This window comes from Oppia nitens, unplaced genomic scaffold (genome assembly GCF_028296485.1).
Source record: "Oppia nitens isolate AA-2021 unplaced genomic scaffold, nextdenovo-longstitch-racon4-pilon3 scaffold6_pilon_pilon_pilon, whole genome shotgun sequence".
Lineage (NCBI taxonomy): Eukaryota > Metazoa > Arthropoda > Arachnida > Sarcoptiformes > Oppiidae > Oppia > Oppia nitens.
Window position 1 is genome coordinate 1,647,735 of NW_026533250.1, and position 27,993 is coordinate 1,675,727.

Genomic DNA, 27,993 nt, shown 5'->3' on the forward strand with positions numbered 1-27,993 from the left:
ATATAGTTAATAAGAGCACCAAAGGTTTATTATTATTGTATTTTTATCAATCAATTTATCACAATCTTCTGATCATCAGATAATGCTGTCAGACTTCTCTATATATATATAGACACACATATCAAACAAAACAATAATATATATTAATGAATGACACCAAAGATAACTACTTCATGTATTGAACAATATATTACATAAATCGGATAATACAATACATAATATAAAAAAAGAAAGCGGTTTAGAGGGTAAGTCAAGTAAAATAAGTAAATTAATTGGATATTTAGTCAATATATCAATTATATACACTATATTAAACTTTACACAAACTAATAATATCTATTATATTACCTAATGTATCCATAAGTCAATTATATTTATGAAATATAATAATTGGGATATTTTGCTTTAATAATTTTATTTAACAAATATATATGTATATTAATCTCACTACTAATAGATTTCAATAACAATATTTTTTAGATTTATATTGTGTTAAATTATCATCATTTTTTAAAAATATATAAAAAATTATTAAATCTAAAAATATATTATTTATATAGTTATAGTTAAGGTAATTTATATAATGTAATATATTATATATATTTTCATTATTCATGAAAATGCAAATATCAGTACATTATTATTAATAAGTGAAATCTATAGTTTTTTAATTGCATTTACAAATCAATATAATGTCAATACAATTACTATTGATATAAAATATACTTACGAAGACTCGACGTTATAGTTTGTAAGTAGAAATTCTTTCATTTTCTTGAGATCAGCTTTAGATGGCTTCACCTGATTTGGAGTTCCGGTGACTCTGATCTGAACTGAAGAAATGCCATCTTTGACTTCGCAAATATCAATTTTAATGTCCGACTCTTTAATATTGAGATTAGAGTTGACTTTACAATCGAAATCATTTGATTGTGATGTTTGGTCGTCGTCGAGATGGTTGGGCGTAATGGCGGGTGAATTGGAATAGGAGTCCATTTCTTGGATGTGATCGAGTATTTCAATGCCGCACTGTTCGCATTCAGAACTACCGACACTCAAAGGCACAGAACAAGTGCTGCTGAAACCACTGGAACTGTAGACCGATTCAGCGCTCAGACATTTATTGAAGTGTTTATTGCATAAAATCCTTTCGCAATGCGAAGGAATAACTTTATTGCCATGAGTTTGGTTGTGGTTGTGGTTATGGTTGTGTTGTCCATAATTCCAGGACAACCTTTTGTGTATTGACGAGTCTTTTTCTTTTTTTAAATGTTCGATAGAGTCAGCCGTATGGTACCGGCGCTCGGCTGCTCTACCATTTCTTTTCTGACTAATGCGACCCTTAATAGACTCGGGATCTTCAGTAGTGTTATCAATATTCTTGTCAATTGATTCATCTGATTTTGATGAATATTGTGTAATATTGTCTAAGTGTGTATCGTTATCGAGACTATGAACAGGTGAAGGCCCTTCACTGGCCGGAGCCGAGTGTATCAATAGCCCCGAAATGTTTTTTGTTTTAAGGAGCGGTGGCTTATTTGCATTGAATGCTAGGGATCGGTTCAGTATTGTAGGTGAAGTTGGTCGGGGAGGTAATGAACGAACTGTTGATGGGGTTATGGATTTAGTTGGCGATGAATAAACAGGAAGTTGTATTGATGGCAGAGATGGTGGAGATTTAAGACTTTGTTTGTGATCACACATAGGATGATAACTCGGTGGCAAATTCACTGACAAAGTATTTGGATATTGACTGTATTGACCGGAACTACCCTTTGAATTTCGCAACAAAAAGGCTCGTCTTTCAGGTCGTGGAGAAGTTATGGTAACAGCAACTGGAGATCGATTATCAACACTATGTGAACGACCAAAAGATTCAGAATCTTCAACAACAAGACTTGGATTTCTCAGTTCTCCCAATTCAAAGCTAACTGCACGGGGAGGTTGTTGCCATGAATCTGGATTTTGAAGATAGTTAGGAGTGTGAACTGGAGGTATCATTGCTAATGAAGTGCTAGAAGTGGCGTCACTCATATCTACTGAACCACTATGAGAGTGAACAAGACTGGAACGGCTTGAACTACGGGGAGAATTACGAGATGTAGCCAACAGTGCCATCGATGGAAAATCATAGTCTTCTTCTTCTTCAAGATTGCGAAAGTAAGTAATTTCTAGCGCTTCGGAAGAAATGCTTTTGGTATGTCTATAGAGATCCTGTGCTTTCTTAATATAATCGATCCATGTCTTGGTGTCACTCGAGTATAGCAGATGTAAAGCATTAGCCACTTTAAACTCATTTAAATATAATAATATAAAACCCGTGCCGTCTTTCAGTTCTTGAGTGACGACTCTATCAATTATGAATGGCTGACGAATTACTCTGACTTTGTTTCCACTTTTTTTATTCACTGATTTACATATTAAAAGCAAATCAGTGAACAGAAAACAGTGAACGTCTACTTTACTGGCGAATGAGTCCTTCAGTTTGAGTGATCCCTCGACTAACAAATGCCTTATAAAATGAGGCGAACAACCATTCATTGGCTGAGTTAAGTCCAGATGGATGTACTCTTTCAACAACTATTGTCACAAATTAAACAGATTATTCAAACAAACAAAAAACACAACTAATGTCAATATAATTGGTTAAAATATATGAAATTTTCATGAGTTATAAATAATAGTCAATAGATGTATACCTTGTCTGCCTCATCGTTATTGCAATCAATTGCATCGTAACTCTCAATTCGGGTCACAATTGAGGCCAACTTTTGCTGTTCATGTTGTCGACGAAGAGCCGCATCGACGCCATAAACAAAACGCTCCACACATTCATTCTGTTGAATACAAGACATACATTGCTATCAATTACTTCAATAGTTGAACACTTCATCAATATTATCACAACTGAAAAAAGTATTTCATTTATTATGCATTTTGTGTTTATGTTATACAATCCTTATGTTATTTTAAAGAATATTCTTTATATTTTATTCTCATAGTTGTTAACAATTTTATGGGAATTCTTGTTACAACAACAAATACAACTGTTTATACTATTGAATATATAATGAAAACAAGTTTTACACACAAAAAATTAAATTTTGAGTTTTGACAGCTAAATCATGAGAAAGTTAAAGCAAAATAATATAAATCTAAATAATAGTCAAAAATAATTTGATTAAATTTTTTTTTAAAAAGTTTTAGAAAACATTATCTATACTACTAATATTAATATATGTAATATTATGTATATATATATGTAGTATTTTGTATTGATATATAATTTATATATATATATATATATAATGTATAAATAATAAAATTGTGAGGACGTATGTCAAGAGTGAAAACAAAATAATAACTCATATGAGATATAAAATAATAAATGAGTAAATAATATAAATATAAAAATACCATATTTTTTAGTGCAATCTTATGTTCATCTGAGTCAGTCTTCTTAAGAATAGCTTTAAGAAGTAATGAATATTTAGTTAAGCGTTGCATAGGTTTGACTAATAAGTCCATAAGCCGTAGTCGTTCACAATCTTTATGTGTTTCGCACCACTAATTCATTATATATATGCAAAAAGTTATTGTTAGGTATAATTAATTACAGTGTTGTCATAAATTAGATGACATTTGTAAAGCAACATCACTTACCACAACATAGGCTTTGAATAGTTCATTGTTTTTATGATTTTCTTTAACATATTGCAAACAAGTGCTGTGCTCTAAGCAGTACTTCATATAGGGATGAAATAACTGATCACACTATACATAATTAAACATAATTATGCAAATCAATAGTTTATTCATTAATACAACAATTAAAGCATTCAATTGTAAGTAATGACTTACCATAAGAAAGCCATCTTTCATAAGCAAAGGATTAAGTGGTTGATGTGTTTGGCGGCTATAGCTAAGCATAGGTAGTAAATGGTCGAACCAGAACTGATGGTTTGCGGCACTCACTTCCACTATATTACTGAACATCTTTGTTGTATCGATCTGTTAGTTGTAAAGTAAATCAAACTATTTGTTAAAAACTTTATTTATATATTAAATATTATATATATATAATCATAATATGTAATGATTTGTATGAAACATAAAGAACACAAATGTCTTTTGTAGTAAAATTTGTTTTTTAACTAATAGTATAGAATATATCGACAAAATAATACAAAAGTAAGTCATTTACAGAACTTGTGTCTAATAGTGTTGTATTCAAAGTATATTTCTGTTATCCGTTAATATTGTGTTTATTATACATCAAAACTAATGGGTAATTATTGTTGGGTTTTTGGATTTTTTATATGCATTGTTTACTTTTGCTATAACTTTGGGCTTTATTTTATCACAACTCTGGACTTATTCAACATCTGATGTCAAATGTCTTATTGACTAAAGTGTTGGACTCAAGAGAGACAATATTGACAACATTTTCTACCAAAATATCAAACTATGGTTTCAGTTATTCATGTGAATCGATGTAAATCAATACATATTTATGATTTATGACTTGCTTTATAGGTAAACGTTTAGTGTTACCAAAAAATATTTCATTAAATGATAATTTTCCGCAAAATAAAAATAATACATTAATATATGGTTTAATTAATTAATTTATTTATTCTCTAACATTAATACTATATTTGAAACATTTTACGCATTATTTCATAACTGTTAGTAAAACATATAAATTTATAAAAATTATGTAAATGAGTGTAAATAATGATGAAAGATTTTGTTGAAATTTTCAAATGGGGATTATATTTAAGAGAAATATTTCAAATTTAGGCAACACTTTAATGAAATATAGTATTGATTTTTGCGATAATATAACAAACTGTTAAACAATTGCAAATCAATATTTTCTACATAAATGTTTTGTTAGTAAATCACGTGATAAAAGATTTTTTTTGATATGATTGTCAACAACACAAAGTCATCATTGCTTTCAAACAAACTTATATTAATAATAATATTTAATAAACATTAATTGAATTCTAGAAATTTTTTACTGAATTTTCTTTATCAAAAAACATATAATTATTTATTTTATTATTATTTTAGAAATTCATTCAATTTTTCAATTCAAAATTTTTATATAAAGTATTTGTGTAATACTTTACATACAATATGCTTAATGTTAAACAGTATAGACTATTATATAAGAAAGACTTGTTAGGTAACAGTAATATTAATATTAGTTTTATTATTTTAAAAAATATATAAACACGTAAAATAATTACTTATTTAAAAGTTACAATTTTATAATTAGGTGATAATGGACTCGTATATTTATAACACATTTTATTTATATCTTTCATAGTATTTAATTAACTAATTATAAAAATTTATTTATTTTATTATGCAATATTATTGCAAATTTTATTCAATTTATATTTGTATCTTAAAGATAGTAAAATCTATTTATGAGATTTTATAGCAAATCCTCTGAATAACTTTAATAATATTTTCCTATAAATTCAAAGTAAAATATTTATGACATAATGATAAATATTATAAAAGGATTAACTGCTAACACAAATACTAATACTATATCAAGAGGTCTAATAGGAATCTAATAGGAATTGTAGTTTTATTAGTTATAAATAGAGCAATCAATTAGGATTAATGATAGACTGAAATTGCATTAAAACATGTAATCAATTGATTGAATGCAAGACTAAAGCCATTGATATGACTAACAATAAAATCTTGTAAAAGGTTTAACTGAAACTCGCGAGACATAAGTTAACGTAAAATAATACGGCAAACGATAGGACCCATCGATCAATGTTTATAATCAAGTGGTAGTCGTGTTTAGTGTTTGACAAATCATGAAAAATGATTAAATGAATGAAATGGTAGTACAGATGGGTTGGCTATACCTCATTAAGTAGACACTCGCTCTGCAAATTGCAAAGACAGGCGAGGAAGAGGTCGGTAATCACTTTCAATCGTCTTAAGTAAAACACTTCTGTTTCAAGCAATTCCCAAATGGCGTCGTTCTGGTTCTGCACCTTCTTTGGTAACTCTTCGGCATTTGCAACGATAGACATCCAATGGTCCTCCAAATAATATATATCTGTGTCATCGGTGGTCTCGGATTTGGTCCGAAACGTTAGCAAACCTGATTGCTCTGGAATACCGGTTTGTTGGTATAGGTTTAACAGATCAGTCAATTGGTCCAACTTTTCGCGATCACTTTTGAATGGATTAAAGAAAATGCCACCACTTTTGCGGTTTGCCGCCAGTTGTCTGTCACGAAATGCCTTAAGTGAGCCCTCATGTGAACCACTCAACAGTTCACTGTCTGCCAGAAGGTTCTCACACGAGACCATCAGAGCTCCTCTTCGGTGTCTTTGACTCTATTATTATTATAATTGTTAAAAACATTTAATTTTCATTAAATAAAATATAAAAATTGAGTATAAAATTTTTATATCTTAACTTAAATTTATCAATTTAAATGTGAATATGATAAAAATGAGAAAAAAATACAATAAATTATTTATTTACTATTGTTTTATAATAAATAAAATAAAAATAATAATTTTAAAATATTAATAACAATTAAATTGTTTTAAAAACTTTTTCATTCTCATTGTTTGATATACAATATAATATATATATAAACTGTATCTAAATGTATTTTATCTCTAAAACATGTACTAATTTATAGCTAATTTTGTAGAAATACTATAAATAATTGATTTGTAGATAAAAGGGTCAAATAAACAGAGTATAAACAATTCATTGTATAAATAAAATAAAGAGCAATTATTATTAAACATTGTAAAGTATATAATAACAAATAATGATAAAACAATTGTATAACAAAAAAGTTTTTGCTATAAATGATACTGTATTTCCATATCAACGTCTATACTAAAAAGCAATCATAATTATAAACATCTAAAATACTGTCATTACAGCTATTATTATTATTATTATTATTATTATTATTATTATTATTATTATTATTATTATTATTATTATTATTATTATTATTATTATTATTATTATTATTATTATTATTATTATTATTATTATTATTATTATTATTATTATTATTATTATTATTATTATTATTATTATTATTATTATTATTATTATTATTATTATTATTATTATTATTATTATTATTATTATTATTATTATTATTATTATTATTATTATTATTATTATTATTATTATTATTATTATTATTATTATTATTATTATTATTATTATTATTATTATTATTATTATTATTATTATTATTATTATTATTATTATTATTATTATTATTATTATTATTATTATTATTATTATTATTATTATTATTATTATTATTATTATTATTATTATTATTATTATTATTATTATTATTATTATTATTATTATTATTATTATTATTATTATTATTATTATTATTATTATTATTATTATTATTATTATTATTATTATTATTATTATTATTATTATTATTATTATTATTATTATTATTATTATTATTATTATTATTATTATTATTATTATTATTATTATTATTATTATTATTATTATTATTATTATTATTATTATTATTATTATTATTATTATTATTATTATTATTATTATTATTATTATTATTATTATTATTATTATTATTATTATTATTATTATTATTATTATTATTATTATTATTATTATTATTATTATTATTATTATTATTATTATTATTATTATTATTATTATTATTATTATTATTATTATTATTATTATTATTATTATTATTATTATTATTATTATTATTATTATTATTATTATTATTATTATTATTATTATTATTATTATTATTATTATTATTATTATTATTATTATTATTATTATTATTATTATTATTATTATTATTATTATTATTATTATTATTATTATTATTATTATTATTATTATTATTATTATTATTATTATTATTATTATTATTATTATTATTATTATTATTATTATTATTATTATTATTATTATTATTATTATTATTATTATTATTATTATTATTATTATTATTATTATTATTATTATTATTATTATTATTATTATTATTATTATTATTATTATTATTATTATTATTATTATTATTATTATTATTATTATTATTATTATTATTATTATTATTATTATTATTATTATTATTATTATTATTATTATTATTATTATTATTATTATTATTATTAAAGTATTAATATTTTTTGTATTAACAAATTCTCAATGAAATTATTTAACTATAGATATTATAATACCGACAAAATTGTTTAATATTATAAAACACAAGTTTTTAGTATTAAAGACACTATTGGTGTGTAAACTATTCATTTTTTAAATAGAAAAATAAATAAATTTTATATAAACATTATTCAGTATAAGCTTTTAAAAAATACATGCAATTGTATGAGAGATGTTATGCTTTAGAAATAAAATTGAATTTTAGTTCAAGTATTATAAAACAAAGTATTGTGAGTAAAGTACTGAAAAAATGAGTTTTTAGCTAAAAAGTAAATTATTGACTAAATATTTAAAAACTTATAATCATTTTGTAAAACATAATGTATACTCTATTAATAACACATAATACTCTACATAATAATAAATAATAAATTTACAAATATTCAAAAGATTATTAATAAAAATTGTTGGCAATAATTAAAAGTTAATTCTTGAATATTATAGCAATAAATTTCGTAAATTCTTATTCTTTAAGTATAATATACACAAAGAAATTCTTCTTTAAGTATATATTTATAACACATTCTCTTATTGTTATTAATATAAATAATGTTATATATATATATGAATATACAGTATATATATACTTTATATTCACTCAAATTAATAAGAAAGTAATTAATTTCAAAATTGATTTAATAAAAACAGTTTTGGTATGAATATACTTGTATTATCATATAAAAAATAAAAATACTTAATATTTAATGAATAATAGTTTTGATTTTATTTTTATAATTTTAGCAAAACATTGTGATATATTTGTATAGAATAAAAATAAATATCAATAATTAATTAATTATCAATAATATTGATAGATGTAAATATCTATGTTAATCAAAATAAAAATAACTCAAATAACAAAATAAAAAAACCTAAACCTAAATTATCCAAACTCATTTGACCCACTCATTTGACCCACTCATTTGACCCACTCATTTGACCCACTCATTTGACCCACTCATTTGACCCACTCATTCGATACAATTCACATAACTCACTCATAAAACTCATAAATAACGATTCAAACCTTTTAATTATAATCAATTTATAATTATTATATAAGTATATATCTTTTAATTATTTAGTGTGTTTGTATATTATGAATATTAATTATACTATAATTACATTGATATAAATATAATTAAATAGTTTATGTATTATGAATTTGTGAATTATGAATTAGACGTTTTAAATATCCAGTCATAACGTAGACAGTAATGTTTGGCTCAGTTCTCAAATTTAAAAATTTCATTAACTTTGGATTTAAGCCAAAATTTAATATAAAAATCTATGTGAATGACAAATACCGATACATAAATATACACTTGACTATTGGCAATGAGTTTTACTAAACATTAAAAAATAAAACATTAATTATTAAAAAACATTAAAAAATACAAATACTTAAATTAATAAAATACTATATTCTATTACTTTGACTATTAAAAGTGTGAAAATAAACAATATATTTAAGTTTAAATATTTAAAAAGTCAAATTTATATACAGAATTTACATAACAATGAAAAATTTATTTGCATAAGCTATACCAATAGAAAAATATAATAATAATAATATAAACTGTAATAACTATAAACTTTAAATGACTTAAGGATTTTTAGTATAAAATATTGAATAATAGCACAATAAATATTTAAAATAATAATAATTTTATTAGTATTATTTTAGTTACACCATAAATATTGATACACAGAAAGATTTAATCAATAAATATTTCGCAAAATAAAAATAAATAGTAAAATATTGTATAACAATAAACATTATTTTACATAAAATTTTCTACAATTGTATAATTTACAAAAATCAATGAAAAATACTTGATCAAGATAAATTTTTAAAGATTCAGATAACTTATATATTTTTTATTATTACAAAAATAGAAAAAGTTATTAAAAATTTTAATTTGTATCATTAGAAAAATTAAATTATTACACTTTAAAATATTTTTTAGTTAAAAATAAAAGATATATAAATTATATCTACTTTTGAATACAATTTTGAATTGTGCTATTTTATAAAGATAAATTTAGATAAATTAAAAAAAAAATGATTTATAAAAAATTGAAGTCATTTGATAAATATACTTAATCTTATTAATATTGAACATCAAAGATTATTGTAAAATAATAATTTTGTTTTTTAAAATTTCTCTTAACTTTAAGTGTGAAATTATTAAGCAAACTATACTGTCTTAAACTGTCATCGATGAAGCATTTGTTTGTAAATCAAAAAACTTTTTAGATATAAATATTAATTAATTGTTATTTTCATAAATGATAATCAATGAAAAAATATAGATTTGAAAAATATTTTAAAACATTGAAATACTTAAATTATTTATGATAAACATAATACAGATATTCTATCTGTTATTTACTCAATAATTACATTCATATTAGTCATAAAAACATAATAACACAAAATATTATAAATTAAAATTAAAATTTTTATAAATTTGAAAAATATTTGGCGCCTTTGGTCTTCAGCGCCCAAATTTTATTCGAGTCATTTCTCTTCGTTTTTAAGTCACATTTTTTCAAAAAGTCTGGGAAGGGGTAAAAAGCCAAAATCTGGATCTTAGGGGGTATTTTTGCCTTACCACCTCCTACCCCTTGCTTAACCCAGATATAAACATATTATAATAATTTATATTATTAGAAATTTGTGATATTTAGATGTTTATAGATGTCTTTAGATTTATTTAAAGTTAAACTCTTAAAATTACTCGAAATTAATAATTAGTATAAATAATTGATTGTAGTTTTAATTTTTAAATATAATTTTATAACATATATATAATATTTAGATTGAATGAATACACAACATAATTGAATCAATGTATTATATAAAATGCAAATATTGTCAAAAACACATCAGTTATTATGATTTGTCTTCAACGACATCGGAAATACAATATATTAATAAACAAAAAAGTGAAACGAGTGGCCAATCTGTCTATTGATTATACAATAAAATAATATAACTTTAATATTGTATGCATTGAGAGACAAGTGAACCGAAAATTTCAGGAATTGCCATACAATTGATGTGATGTAAAGTCATGTATTGACGAAAAAGCTTTTATGTCATATTAATAGCTCCGATATGTAATTGTAAGCGCACTGGTAGCTCAATAACGGACTTTTACCTAAAGCTTTTATTTTGATTGTAATTCAACGATACAGAAGTTGACACGCGATTAATATGAGATTCTGTTATATTTTATACAAGTTTGCTATCCATTGCATTACATTATAATACCACTACTTTAATACATGCTTTGCATTATATTTTCACTAAAAAGCAATTATTTTGAACACTTAATGACTCTCTGAAACTATATTTTGAATTATTATAACTTTGTCCCAATATATATATTATATTTATATATCATGTATTGATTTAATCTAATATTAAACTGAATATAAAAATAGCAAATATATGTATACAAAAGCCAATAAAGTAGCCAAAAATCAAAGTTGAAGTCATTTTTTTGTGCTAAACATTAAAACAAAAGGATAACAATGTTATCGACTAACTGTATATTTATACATATTATACTGTATATTGTAGTTACTTTATAAATATAATACTATATTCTATGGTATTTTATATAACATATATCGTATACCAGTATATGTTAGAATGCAATGATAAGTGCAGGCGTTTGCAAAATTCAATATACCGGAGCTTTTAACACATTATTTATCGAATTAGCCCTAAGATCACAACCCATCACAAGCCCAACACAAACCCAATTATGTCTTCAAAAGCAAATTTGATGGCCTTTTATCTCTTATAATTGCATTTTTAAATTTTCATATTTATGTTCATTACTTATATCAAGTTTAGTATACTGTTGTATAGAATTTCATTTTTCTCATAAATGTCTTATAACTTAAACTTTATATGAAATTATTACTATACAGTATATACATTATGATATATACTGTATTTTCGTTAACATAAAATGCATTACAAGAATTATCATAAATTTATTAATATTTATATTAAATAATAAAAACATTATTTAAATATTTAAAAAAAATAATATACGGTAATACAAATATAAAACAGCTAAGATATATATGAATTTATGTTATTATTAAGTATTTTAAATAATGATATAATTATTTAAATGAAAAGTCTAATACTTCATACCACACCTAAGATCTTAACTGAAAAATCGTATAATTATCATACAATATAATGTAATACCCATTAAACTGTATAACGTTTAGATTCAGAACCGTAACTAAATCATAAACATACAGCAGTTATAGTATATAAATAATAATAATAATTTTAATTTATTAATTATTTATTAAATTAAATTTGTATTATATGTATTTTGAAAAAACAAAATTAACTTAAAATTAACTTCACATTCTTTTAATTACAAAATTAATTATATATAAACTATCATGAAATTAACCCAAATAATAATAATAATATAATATAAAAATATAATGTATAAAAACTAAAATAACAAAATTATAATACCTATTTTAACAAAATATTTTGGTTATGGATTAATCGATTAAGCAATAAAAATATGACAGAAAGTATGCAAATTATATTATATTCAATGAAATAAATTACTTTTTTGTTATAAATTATAACTTATAATAGTTGTCTCTAAAGTATACACGGGTTGGGCTCTTATGAGTTTCTCCACTAATCAAGATATAGATAATACTGATTATTAAACAAATCGATTATTATATTGCAATACTAATATTACTATTAAACAAACAAAAAATATCTAAATATAATTTATATATATAAACAATTTAACTTCAATATTAAATAAGTCTATTAAATAATTTTTATTCTTATTATTATTGTCATCAAATAATTATTTTACTATATATTTTATTGTATAAAACGCTATAGTATTATTAAAAATTAATAAATTATATATCATATAGTTTACTATAAATATTTTTTTAATTTATAATATACAAATAATAACATTAATTAGATTAATATCAAATAATAAATAATTTAAAATTGTATATAAATAAAACAGATTATAATTAAATAATTATAATAAAAGAAAAATCTTTAAAATGATTTATGACATTAAGTTTGTAATTTAAAAGTTGCAACAAAAGACATTTTCATTGAATGTTGTGATTGATGTCGTTTGCCATACATATTGTATACATTTTTATTAATATATTTTTATATAAAAAATATTTTTCTCTAAACTATAAAAATGAATATAAAATAAAATATAAAATTTGATTTTTTTAATACTATCAGAGATGCGGCCAAACCCTAAACTAAAAGGAGTCGCTATTTAAATGTTATTATCAACTGAGGTGTGAGTTGTGGGCAATAAAAATAGATTTTAAAATATTCTAAATATAGAATAAATATATGTTTCAAATAAATATATTTCTTTTTGCATTAAAAATATTATATCCATAAAAATAATATTTAAATTGTCATTATTTTTTTTACATAAAATTTCATATCAGATTTTATCGAATTAATATAAATATAGCTATTTTAAGTAAACAAATTTCTAAATAAATAGTAATTAATCATTTTATTAAAAAAGGAAAACAAATTTTTATTTATGTAATAAAATAAATTAAATTAAAATTCCCATAAACTATAATTACCTTTTGTGGTGTCATATTAGTTGTCATAATAATATCCTTTTAGCTAATATATAACATATTTTAATTATAAAAATTGACTCAATTTTGAAATCAAACTTACGTAAATTTTATAAAAATATAAATACCATTTTAGGAATACACAATTAAATCATAGCATAGTTATTATATACCGTATATATCTTTGTTACAAATGAATGCAATAAAGCTAAAACTATGCTGAAACTAAAACTTAAATTAAAATTATATTAATTTTTAATTTTTTAATAATATAAAGAACTATTTATTTTTAAACTTTTCATTAATTGATTTATTTTAAAAATCTATTAAGTTATAAGTAATATATAAAATAATTTATGATATAACAAGTCTCAAGTTTATTCAATATTATATTACAATTAATAATAATGCTTTAAAACTAGTTATTAACATAAATTATACAATATTTTTATGACAACATCACAACCGGAGTCATAGAACCGTCACTTTATTGTCGGAGAAAACCATTGTTTTCTATATATTTAGAAATAGTTTAAAAAATAAAAAGTTGTCTTTTAGTTAATTATTGGATATATAATTAACAATTTCACGCATTTTATACATTTTTATAATGTTATATCGAGTAATTGATTGTATCAATAGAAGATATGATATAAGTATTATACTATTACTTAAACAATAAATAATGAATTTTATTATATACCTTCATAAATGTCATTTACTTGTAAAATAAAAATTTATTTTTTCAAAATTAAAAAATTAGTTTTACTTAAAAAATATATTTTTAAATAAATAATATTTAAATATTTAACAAATATTTTCATATAATAAAACAAAAATCAAAATATTTATAAACGCAATGACAGTCTGTAAATGTCAAAATAAAAATACTCTCACTTTATATCAATTAGAAAAATAAAACCTTTCATAAAAAATCGTAAATAATAAGTAATAATTATAAATATTTTGAATAATAAATTACATTTATATAAAACTTAAAATTATATTTTATTAAAAGTAGTGAACAGTAACACAGATTAATATACTATTTATTGTATTTATTATATATATAAATATGTATTTAATTGTTTATTATACTAATATACTGTAATATAAAATTTTATTATATTATATTAATATTTATAATTATATTTATATTAAAATTATATTCTTAACAATGAACTGAATCATTTAAGTCACATCAATAAAAGATTTACTCAATGAAATTAAAATACAATTTAAAGTATATTTATTTTAAATACTATTTAAATACCTATTTTGTTTAAATAATTTATTAATGTACATATAAATATTATGTTAACAAATGTTTTAAAAATTTAATTAGTCAATTGTCCAAATTTTTTTACTGATATTTATGAGTTGTTATGTATTTAACAAAGAGTTTTATATGAATATTAATGTCACATCAATTTATTGTTAAAATATAACACTAAGTGAACACAAATGGTTTGCAAATCTATTTTAAGGTTTAAAAAATTAAACATTCATTGATTACTATCGCAATCTATAATTTCATACAAATATAGTTATTATATAAAACAAACAATTAATGTATTGTATTGCATTTTCTTAGTAAATGAAATTGAACTTAATATCTTTAAACAATATCAAAATAATATAAATAATTTTCTACTAATTTTTATAAAAATTTGTATTATTAATAAAAAATTAAAACTTTAATATGAAATATAATGAGTAATATAATTTGAATTATTTAAATAAAAATTTATTTTATAATAATAAATATTAATGAGGATATGTTATAAAGAATCTTTATTAAATAGTAAGATGTTTGTATATTTAAAATTCAAAATATTTTAAAAATTTAAATGTTTTAATTACAATAAAACATATTTATATAAAATAAATTTATCAAATTATTTAAATAATACTTGAACTGTTTTAGACTTACAGTAAGATTAAAATATTTTTAAATATTTCCCAATATTTTATTAAACAAAATTAATAAAATGGATTAATTTAATTAATTAAATCTATATAAAAAATTTAATAAAAATTTGAAATATTACAATTATTTTATATAGTAATACTGTAGATAAAAATTGATACAATTTTAATTAAAATAAATGATTTATAAAGAATTCATATCATAAGCTATTTAAACTTAAGAGAAACTATTTCTTTATTTTATAAAATTTAATATTACTTTTATTTATTAACAATATATTTTTCATAAATTTATTAATTTTTTAAAAATTTCAAGTCAACCAAAATAAATAATATAAGACTTTGAACTATATATATAAAGTCATCAATTTTGAAAATTTTGAAACTTTTAAATATCACATTTGTTAGAGCATTAAATGATTTTGTGGTTCAATAAATTTAGAAGTAAACACTAATTTTAAATATTTTTTTCAAAATTGCTGTTATTTTACAAAACAATATTATACATACAATAATTATTTGGCTAAACCTTAATATAAATAAATACTAAACTAGAATAACAATACATTTTAATAATTCAAATGCTATCTATTAATTTTGGAGATCGATATATACTTGTTTTAGAAACATATTTAATTATTAACACATAATTTGTAATATTGGAAAAAATACATTTGATTTGTATTAAACAGTAATCATGTAATTTATATAATTTATAAATATTATACTGTATATAAACTATGTGTTTGATAAATGTAATAAATGATAAAATTAATAATATGGTTTTCATAGACATAAACACAAATGCAATATATTTTTCATATATACAATACTTATGATATATTGTAATAATCGTCTGTAATTTATTTGTTTTAAAAGTGAGTAGATTTGTGATGAAATAATATGGAAAAAAATTTGTGCTTAACATTTGGTTTTGTGATAAATAATTGAGGCCTAACTCACATATAAAGCACAATATACTGTATATAAACCCATTGTATATGACATTAATAGCGACAAAACGATTCATTATAATGATGTCACTAGAAATGGGTCGTCAAGACTGCTATTTAATAATTTTTTACTATAAAAACATTAAAACATTAGAATTGTCTTCCTTTAAATAATTCCCTCCATTTGAACATTTCTTTTAGTTTCCTCGGATATTCCCGGGATATTCCCGGGATATTCCCGCTACCCATGCATTACAAACATTCGATTACATATCAAAACTACAATATAATCTAAAAATATGTAATAACTATTGTGTTATCGATCTATCAAAACGTTTCCTACAATATTTCTGTTATGTAATAAAGTTATAGACATAAACTATATTTTATTTTCGCTATCAATTTTATACCAAACTTGGTTATTGTTATTATCATAAAATGCTATTTATGACTGTTATTTTAAAATATTATCATTTATTATTTTTAATAAATTTTTAAAAGTTTATTTTTCACAATTTTGATAAACAGATGAATATATTTTTTAAAGAAAACTTTAATTCTGCTAACAAATTATAAATATATTATTATGTAATATGTAATATGTAATATATGTCTATAAATTTTATTTTAAGCTAAAATCAGACAATAAGTTTAAAATTTTTATTAAAAGATCTTATTTTTATAAACAAAATTAGCATTCAATATATTTTCAAGTACTTATTAATTATATTTATATTATATTTATTTTACTAAACTTTATATATAATTTAAAAATAACTGAAAATAATCTAAATTATACAGTATATCAATATCAGTATTAAACAAAATAAACATATGTATTTCAAATGTCATTTTTAGCAAATAATAAAGTATTAATAGTATAATTGGTTTGTTAACACATTTTATAGATATTTAGGGTTGTGAATTACTGTATATATATATATATATGTGAGAAAAGTTCTATGAATTTTCTCTTATTGTATTTTGCATTCAAATCTATTGTTGACAAATTAACATTGCAATTGATGAAATTGTTTATAAAAACATATAAATCTACTTATGCTATTTTTTAGATAATTTATTATCTAAATTTTAGATTTTAAATGTTCTACTAAAAAACAATAAGTAACTAATAAAGTAATCACTAATATCATTTAAAAAAAACATCTTAATTGATAAATAATAAGATTTAAATAAAGCATTTTACAAAAAATTATAAATAAAATAAATAACAATTTATAGTAGAGTTCAGAACGTATACGATTCGGTTGAATTCGGTTTTAATTTTAACAGTTAATTATAATTTCTTACGGATTCAAAAAATTAATAGTTTTATTTAGTTTTAGGTTTTGACTAACAATATATATATTAGTTTTTTGGTTTGATTTCTACTAAAACAAAAAGCTATAATTACGATATTTTTTGAACATTTTTTGGGATTCGGATTTTGACAATTGATTTATAATTAACATAATTAGTAAATGTTAAGTATTAACGAAATGCTATTTGTTTAGAATTTGATTTCTTATCGATTTTATTAGAATATAATAATTATTAAAATTAATTTTTTATACAGGTAAATTTTTACATAAAATAATATATTTACGTAAAAAATAAAAACAAAAATTAATATAGTAAAATGCTTTATGAGTACTTAAGTCTATTTTTATTGAGTTGCCCTAATTGTATAGTAATTAAATTAATACAAATATAGAATTTCTACTAATATACAATAATATTATTTAGAAGCCTAAGATTAATAAATTTAACGTATACTACATATTTAAATTATATATATAAGACATACAATTTAAATACAAAATTTATTTTAGATATTTCCTTTAAAAACCTATACCACTTTAATGATATATAATATTCAAATTTTATTTCCCACAAAATTTTCACATTTTATTATAATAATCATACATTTAAAATATTTGCATCGATAAAGTATTTTTTATAAAAATTAATGAATACAATTGTCAATACATGTATTGAATAAATTATTTGATGATTATTGTAATAAAATTGTAAGTATTGTATTGTAATAATAAAAAATACAATTAAAAAACTTTTGACATACCATTAAAGGTCTGCTGTTTATTAATGTAACCGAAGGATTCAAACCATCATCTGTTAAAAAAATATAAATTAAACATATTTTACTAATTAGTAATACTGTTAAGTACTGTATATTATATATTATACATTATATTTAATATAAGCGTTCTTTCAAAGTTAATTAAAAATGTGTTATTTTACATATACTCAAAGTAATTGAGAGCTTTATTTGTAAACACTTTTTTGTTATTTAAATATATTGTATATTTTACTTTAGTATATATATTATCTTAGTGTGTGTTTGTGTGTGTGTGTGTGACATAAAAAATAAATGTAATAATTTTGACTATTATTCATAATACCGTGTATTTATAAATGATGTGATAATTATTAGGATTTTAGAAATTTTATCAAATAATTAATTGTATTTATTATTCACATAGTTTTTAATTTTTATTGAGATTAAATGTTTGGATATTAATTAAATGTAAATTAGAAAGAAAATCAATTATTATAAAATTGAAGTTTTAAATAATTTTACAAATATATTATATATAACTTACTAAATATAACTTAATTATTGTTATTATTTGATAAAATAATTTCTAGCATTCATTAATTAAAACATTTTGTAATTTACTGACATTTAATACTCAATACCAAACATATTAGTAAATACATAGTTATTACAAACAATTGGCCTGTTTTTGTCATTATAATTGTTTTAATGTACAAATTAGTTGATATTTTTTTACTTTAATTTCATAAAATGTAGTTTTGAAAAACAAATAAAATATTGTTGAGTCAGCAGCACATATGACACAACTTTAAAATTTAAAAATTTATTTTACACACTGTTATGCACTCAAATTATTTTTTTCTAATATATTTTAGCATTTTTACAATTTTAAAGAATTATTCAATTAAAAAACAAAACAAAAATAATAATATAATAATTTACAAAACATTAAAAATACTTATATTAAAATAAAAATATTTTATAACAATAATGTGTTATATCTATAATAAATATAAAACTTAATACAGTATTATACTGTAAAAAACATATGTTTGGAGTCATCAATGATTTTCAAATTCAATGTCTCATAAATTCATTGCTTCTGATATGATATAAATAGCTTTTCATTGAAAAAACGTTTGAAGAGATAAATAGGTTACCAAAGGCAATATCATTGCAACAAAACTACAAAAATTGAGTCAATCTCTTACTTATTATTAACTGGTATTCACTAAATTTAGTTATTTTCTTTAACTATTTTCTTTTTTTATTAAATTTTGTTGAAGATTACAATAGTTTTAATTTAATGTTCACTATAAGTTATAAATATATTTGAAATGAATTGACATTATTCAATAAATAGTATATTGAAATGTAATACAACAACAAAAATATTATGCAAATATTTTAAGCAAATTTATAACCAATAAATTGAGCCAACATTTTCTACACTAAATGGTTATAATATGTTAAAACCGTGAGACACAACAATTTCTTATCAAACTTAATGATCACTTTTTTTTCTCTCTCAAGAAATGCTATATTTTTAGAAAGTAATGTAAAACAAATTTATAAGTAATAATACAATCACTTTTGCTAACGGATTGACAAAATGGTTCAAAATTTTTTCCAAACAATCAATTCGTAAACTATTTTTTTTTGTTTCTGACTTAAATATTTTTTGTTACTCAAAAATACAATATATATATATATATATATATATATATATATATATATATATATTAGTTGAAAAATGATTACAATTTTGTGAATTCCGTTATTTGAAAGATATTGTTCAATAGTTTTAGTCTACTTTTATATATATATATATATATATATTCGTTTGAACGGTATGTTTGAAATGTTAACAATTCTCAGACGACAACAATAACAACAATACTGTGAAACACTGGTTAACATAACAGCCAAACACTCCGGAGTTTACTATCAAATTGGTTTAACTAAAGAAACCATTAAAATAAGTGCTATAATAGTGAGTCAAAAGTAACTCCTTTTAAGATGTTTGAGTGAAACTAATTTTCACATAAAAATACAAGAAATCTTAAGAGCAAAACAAATACCAAAAATTCTTACATTACTTGTGTCCCAATTTCAAGCATTAGTCGACCGGAATATTCTTAGGTTTCAAATGGTTGGACACAAAATTTCGTATAAATATATTGGTCTTCAATAATGAATAACATAAAAACACTATTAAATTATGAATATTTTTAATAGATTTACTAAATATAATAAGAGTAATGTATAAAATAGTATAATATTTAATCTTTACTTATAATTAATTTAATTATAATTTTGCTATCATTTATACTATCATTCATTTTGTCTAAAACACTTACATTTGTCCTCTATTTTATTCATTGGTTTTTTTTGGTAATGACTTTTGGTATATACAGTACAATACTGATATATACTGTACATATAAGACACCAAAATAAGTAAATAATCAAATTATAAACTTTTATTTATTGTAGTCTTTTCCAGTTGAATAAAATTCAATATAAAACGACACAACAATAAAAAGTACCATAAAATAAATTTTTATAACAATTTGTAAAATCATGTTAAAGAGTAAGAAATAAATAAAAACGACTCACAATCTCATCGCTTAATAATTGAATAGTCGATGTATTTATTAAATCAATTTATGTTTATTTGTAAGCGTACTTAATAATTACCATATATATTGTAATTATTAGATAATATTTGTTTTGTAGTTTTTCTTATAATATATACAGTAATAATAATAATAATAAAATAAACTATAGCAAAATTATTATTCAATTTTTTATTACTGTTGTTTGAATAAATTTATATATATATTGAATATATATTTAAATATTGTATTTTGACTATACTAAAAAATGGATTTTTTTGTTGTTTAGCCAACAAATAAAATGTGATTATTCATGAATTTTATTCATACGATATAATCAATGACAGCATAACTTCACAACAAACTTGTGTTTAATATGTCATTAAATAACATAAAAATTTGATTTTTTATTTTAAGAGTTTTTGCACTTAAGGTAAGTCTCTTAACACTCATATATTGTATAATATAATATTAAACTTTTATTTTATTCATAGTTTTATTTTTATAGCAGTTATAAAATGATAATTTTAAAAAATTCATTAACACGATCTATATTTTTAAACATGTTAAATATAGTTCACAAAAAGATAATAAATTTCAAAATAATGATATTTATATTTGTATAATAGTAACTATTGTTGAGAACTTTTAAAAAATGTGATAAAATTATTACATTAATTATTTAATCTTTATTTTAAATGACATATTTATAAAAATTATTTATTGATATGATTTTTATTAGACTAGATTATACTTAAGTTTATGACAAAAATCTAAACATGATTAAATTATTTAAATAGTTAATAAAACACTTACCTCTGTGTTAAATATTTATGATTATAAATATCACAATTTGTGATATTTATACAGTTATTATAGATGTTAACAAAACTTTCAAAAATAACATTAATAATAAAATATTTATTAATATATTATACAATAGGTAAAAATAGTTTGTCAAAGTGTTGTTTATTGAATGTGAGAAATATTATTATTTTTATAGTGAAAAAAGTTGTGATTATTATTAATATATTTATTTAGAGAAAACTCGTGTCTATAACTTAATGGGCACACAATCGTTACGTTTACTGAAATACATATAATATGTGAATATAATAATAATGTATAAATGACTGTAAATATGTTATACGCATGTGTTATAGTCGCCTAATTTTATCGCAATCACTAGCGGCACAAATTGCCATAAATTATTGACATCATTTAGAGGGCACTGTTATTATTGAAACCAAACTATTTTTACCGATATTTCAGTTGACGATATAAATTATGTTTAGCAATGGATCGCATAAATAATTGCCAAATTAGTGTTAATTGTTTGATTGATTGCATGATTAACGAAACATTATCCTATAAATGTGATATATCCGTATACTATAATATATTACAGTACATAAAAATACATGATATATATATATATATATATACTGTATATTATACAATAGATATTTGTGACATACAGTAGACTAAATCTAACACATATTGTGCACAAATTAATTCATTAATTCATTGTATCAATCAATTCATTACAACTACTGTACTACTAGTAAATACAATTACATTTTGTGATCATTGAAACTAAATTGTGACTTTAATACTACAAAAAAATTAAAAACTTGATTAAATAAATTTCGTAAAAAACAAATAGCAATTTAAATTAAATATTTTTTATATTAAAATATAACTCAATTATTTTAGTAGAAACTTTTTAAAATTCAAATTCTTGTTAATTGTGTTAAAAAATTTCTTATTATTTATATAAATAATTTTTTAACCTTGAAATGCATTATTTAAGAAAGTATTGTACATTTATTAATATTATTAATAATAAACTATTAATCAAATTCATGTTTTTTAAACAATTATATCATGACTTATACCCTTTTACTGTATTTGTATATATTATGTTTATTTTTAATTAACTTTCAATAATTAAACATTAATAAAATAAACATTGTATAATTTTAATAGTTACAATAAAAATATTTTAAATAAAAAAATATATAAACTTATCAAATTAATTAGATTTGATATAATTTATGTAATAAATTGTAAGCATATACTGTACTTACAAATTGCAAAGTCATTAGAAAAGGGTATTTAAAGGACATAGTGTGTGTGTGTTATGCAATTGAAGTAAATTTTATAATTAACAAAACATTTATATTATAGTATTAACACATTTAGCTTTATATTTATTGCTAAAATGTTAATAATAATAAATTATTGTATTTCTTAATTTCACTGTTAAAAACTTAATTTAGCTTAAACTTAATTAGAATTTAATGAATTTGCTATTTTAATAATTTACATTGTTCAAATTTTTATTTTTCAATACTCGTTATATTTTATGTGCTCAAATTATAATAATTCAATAAATTTATTAAACATTTCTAATTATTAAAAAAAATCAAAATCATAATCAATTAAATACTAGTAGTAAGTGATAATAACTAATAAAAAGAGTAAGATTTTATTAATTTACAGAGATTTACTATTTGAATCAGATATTAATATTATGTATAAAATATTTGTTTTTAATGTATAAATTTGTTTACATATTTTCAAATTAGTTTTATTTTATTTGGTATTTATTTTTAAAATAAAAAACAAAGTTACAATAAATTTAATAAATTTAAAGTTAATAGAAAATATATATTTTTGTTAATAAGTTTAAACAATTAAAAATTTACTAAAAGATTAGAAAATTTGTTTTAAAAATGTTATGATTTTATGTTTAAATCGGAATATTCTTTAGAAACTAAAATATATTTATAATTAATATTAATATTAATAGAATTCACAACAGATATGCCATCTATTGTATGAAATATTAGATACAAATTAAATGTCAAAACATGTGGTTTGAGTGCAAAAGCATTGCATTTGTTGTGCTTTTAATGTTGTGTTTAGTGTTGTGTTTGCAATACATTTGATTTGAATGATAAACATTACATATGAAGACATTTGATGGTCAAAGTGGACAACAATGCAAGTGTCAGAAGTAAACGACATTAAGATATATAACTTAAGTCACGGTAAGACTATACCCGAATGGCTGTCCGACCGCAAGAAACGATTGCTGGTCAAGAAAGATGTGGATCTTCGGCGTCGCATTCAACTGATCCAAGACTTTGAGATGCCTTCTGTAAGCAGATGTGTTGAAGTGTCACCCGATGGTCAATATATACTGTCGACTGGTGTTTATAAGCCACGCGTACGATGTTATGATGTGAACCAATTGGCGATGAAGTTTGAACGGTGTTTCGATGAAGAAGTGGTCAAATTTAAAATATTGTCCGAAGATTACACTAAACTCGTCTTCTTGTTTGTCGACAGATATGTTGAATTGCATTCACAGTCCGGTAGATACTATCGGATACGTATACCACGGTTTGGTCGTGATATGGTATATAATGACAGCACTTGTGACCTCTATTTTGTTGGTGACAGTAGTCATGTTTACCGACTCAACCTCGAAATCGGTTCATTTCTTAAACCATTTGACACTAAATCCATATCATTTAATACCTGTGCCATCAATCGATACCATAATCTATTTGTTTGTGGATCTCATGAAGGAATGGTCGAATCATTTGATCCGAGGACTAAATCATGTGTCGGTGTTTTAGATTGTGGTCTGAGTAGTGTTACCAATGAATCTATTGTTGATGGCATACCATCAGTCACTTATGTAACCTTTAGGGATGCCATCCATATGGCTGTGGGCACCGCCACGGGTCAGATCTTGCTATACGATATTAGGTCATCGAAACCTTATTTAGTTAAAGATCATAGATATGGACTTCCCATTAAAGACATTGAGTTTATTGATGATCTTGATTTGATTGCTTCGATGGATTCAAAAATAGTGAAATTGTGGCACAGAAATGATGGTCAGCCTTACACTGCAATTCAGGCCGACTCTGATTTTAACGATTTATGTATAGTTCCCAACACTGGAATGTTGTTTGTGGCCAATGAGGCACCAAAAATCTTGTCTTATTATATGCCAAGTGTAGGACCTGCACCCAAATGGTGCTCTTTTCTCGACAGAATCACTGAAGAGTTGGAAGAATCCAACGAAAATACTATTTACGACGACTACCAGTTTGTCACACAAAAAGATTTAGAAGATTTGGGATTAACTCATTTAATGGGAACTAATTTATTGAAGGCTTATATGCACGGCTTCTTCATAGATATTAGACTCTATCATAAGGCTAAAGCTTCTTCAGATCCATTTGCTTATGAAGAGTATAAGCGAAAGAAGATTAAAGAAAAGATTGAGTCTCAGAGAGCCGATAGAGTGAACATAAAGAGTGATTTACCCAAAGTTAACAAACAATTAGCACAACGTCTGGCATTTGAAGCTCAAAATGTGTCACAAAAAAGCTCTAAGAAATCCAAACCAGATCTTCTTAAAGACGATAGATTTAAAGATATCTTTACGAATCCAGACTTTGAAATCAACGAACAGAGTGAAGATTATCGACTTTTACATCCAGTAATTAATAAAAATGTACCAAAATTTCAAACCGAATCAAAACCAAAATATGTTAAAAATTTTGATGAGATTCCAAGTGATAGTGGAAGTGATAATAACAGTGATTTTGATGAACAAGAGTCAGAGTCAGAAAGCTCTGATGATAATCATAAGTGGACTGAAGAAGTTAAACAAAATTTTAGACAATTTAAAGAAGAAAACAGAAATAAAGAGCGAGAAAGTCGTGTAACAAAGTTTTATAAACTTAAAGATCACAAATCATTTGCTAATATTAATGATATGAACAGTAATGTCGACGAAGAGAAAACAAAATCGACATTTGAAGAGCGACTTCGCGACTTTGATGCAAATAATCAATTGAATTCTGGAAGTACTTCTAAAAGTGGTGGGGTTTATGGTAACCGAGTCATGACATTCAAAGTTAAAAGTGAAGAGAAAAACAAAAAACAAAATTATAATAATAATAATAAGGAAGAGATGGAGAAACACCTATTGGAGCGAAAACAAGTCGCTCGAAGAGCCAAAGGATTGAAATTTTCGAAAAAAATGTTTTAGTTTTTCTTGTTTTTAGTTATATTAAAATAGATAATAATAAATAAATATAAAATATATATTTAATTATAATAAAATTTTGGCCCAAATTCTCGTATATTTTATTTATATTAAAATATAAACGACTGAACTCTTTGTTCTCATTATTTGTCTTTTTAAACAAAAGTTCATTTTTTATTAAATCTTTATTTTTGATTATTTTATTTCTAATAAATGTTAAATTAATAATAATAATACTTAAAACAAAATAAAAAAAAATTATTTATGACAAATGTTATCTAAATAACATTTACTATAATTTATTATATTGTATTTTATATTCATTGAATATATGTTTGTTTAGCCTTAAGAAAACATTGTTTTACTCCATATTATTATGATTTTAGATTAAATCTCACATTAATTTTTATATACAGTTTTAATATATAAGAAAATTGTTTCATAAAATAGATATCCAGTTTTAAATTATTAAGTTTAAAATATATTGTTAAGATATTTGATTTACCCATTAATATAAGATATTAATATCGTTTTCAACAGTATATCTTATTGTTATGTTACTAAAGTTATAGAAATGAATTAATTTTTATATGATTTTAGCATTAAATCTCATTAAATTGTGTTTTTAAATCATTTATTAAAGTAAGTCAAAAGTTACTCTCTGTTAGTGAGCGGTTAGATAACAATCACTACACTGTTTCAAAAGATTCAATGTATAAAAACTTTGATTATAAATATTGTTTATATAACAACTCATATAAGTTATCAGTTATATAATAAGTTCATATAACAAGTGAAAAATGCATTACTATTGTTGTTTATCCTATAAAATGATGTCTTAAATGTATGGATAAACAAAATAAAAAATTAAAAGAAATAACAAAAAAAATAATTTCTATATATGGGATCCATTATTGCTTTTGAATTGTATATATAAATTAAAAGTTGACAAAATTAATACATGTCAACGATTATCAATTGATAGTAAATTAAAATTTTCTATAAAAAACTTGATTTCAAAGAAATTGTATAAACATTTAATAGGAATAATTAGAAATTTTGTTATTTGACAATTTCTAGATAGTAAATGTATCTTTGTTTATTAAAAACCTAATATAAAACATTTTTTAAATTTAAATTTATAATTTAATAATTATTATTGATTTATTAGCTAATTATACAATATTAAGTATTAAGTTTGACAATAATCTACACATAAAGTGATACTTAGACTTGTTTTTAAGCTAAATATTGTTTGTGTGTATGTGTGTGTACAGTATAATTTATATTGTATATATTGTACAGTATATACTTAATAAACTTAATACTGTATAAAGTATGTATAAATAATATTAATATAAGTTTTTCATAACGGTGTCAAACATACCGAAGCTGCGTTGCTTGTAGTGAAATCGGGTCAGCTTTAGTCGTC

The 27,993-nt window shown here is 21.3% G+C and overlaps 2 protein-coding genes across 2 annotated transcripts; one reads left to right on the forward strand and one right to left on the reverse strand.

Annotated features, from left to right (window-relative positions):
* Positions 1–65: 65 nt before the first annotated feature.
* Positions 66–27,991, reverse strand: LOC128962203 (pleckstrin homology domain-containing family G member 5-like). The gene is made up of 9 exons (XM_054308557.1): positions 27,949–27,991; positions 18,871–18,920; positions 5,901–6,380; positions 3,862–4,011; positions 3,664–3,774; positions 3,418–3,567; positions 2,700–2,837; positions 731–2,580; positions 66–98 (listed from the first exon to the last, which is right to left on the reverse strand). The coding sequence occupies exons 2-9, from the start codon at positions 18,871–18,873 to the stop codon at positions 89–91; spliced, it is 2,892 nt and encodes a 963-aa protein (XP_054164532.1). The 5' UTR covers positions 18,874–18,920; positions 27,949–27,991; the 3' UTR covers positions 66–88.
* On the forward strand, positions 24,344–26,611 carry LOC128962205 (nucleolar protein 10-like). Its single transcript, XM_054308559.1, has one exon. The coding sequence runs from the start codon at positions 24,492–24,494 to the stop codon at positions 26,562–26,564; it is 2,073 nt and encodes a 690-aa protein (XP_054164534.1). The 5' UTR covers positions 24,344–24,491; the 3' UTR covers positions 26,565–26,611.
* Positions 27,992–27,993: the final 2 nt, after the last annotated feature.

Excerpts from the sequence above, each read along its gene's own strand:
- LOC128962203 (XM_054308557.1), bottom strand. Across the intron at positions 4,012-5,900 it reads GCGAGTGTCTACTTAATGAG|ATCGATACAACAAAGATGTT; the intron begins GTATAGCCAACC and ends TACAACTAACAG. Across the intron at positions 3,775-3,861 it reads TGAAAGATGGCTTTCTTATG|TGTGATCAGTTATTTCATCC; the intron begins GTAAGTCATTAC and ends AATTATGTATAG.
- LOC128962205 (XM_054308559.1), top strand. The coding sequence starts at position 24,492 with ATGCAAGTGTCAGAAGTAAACGACATTAAGATATATAACTTAAGTCAC.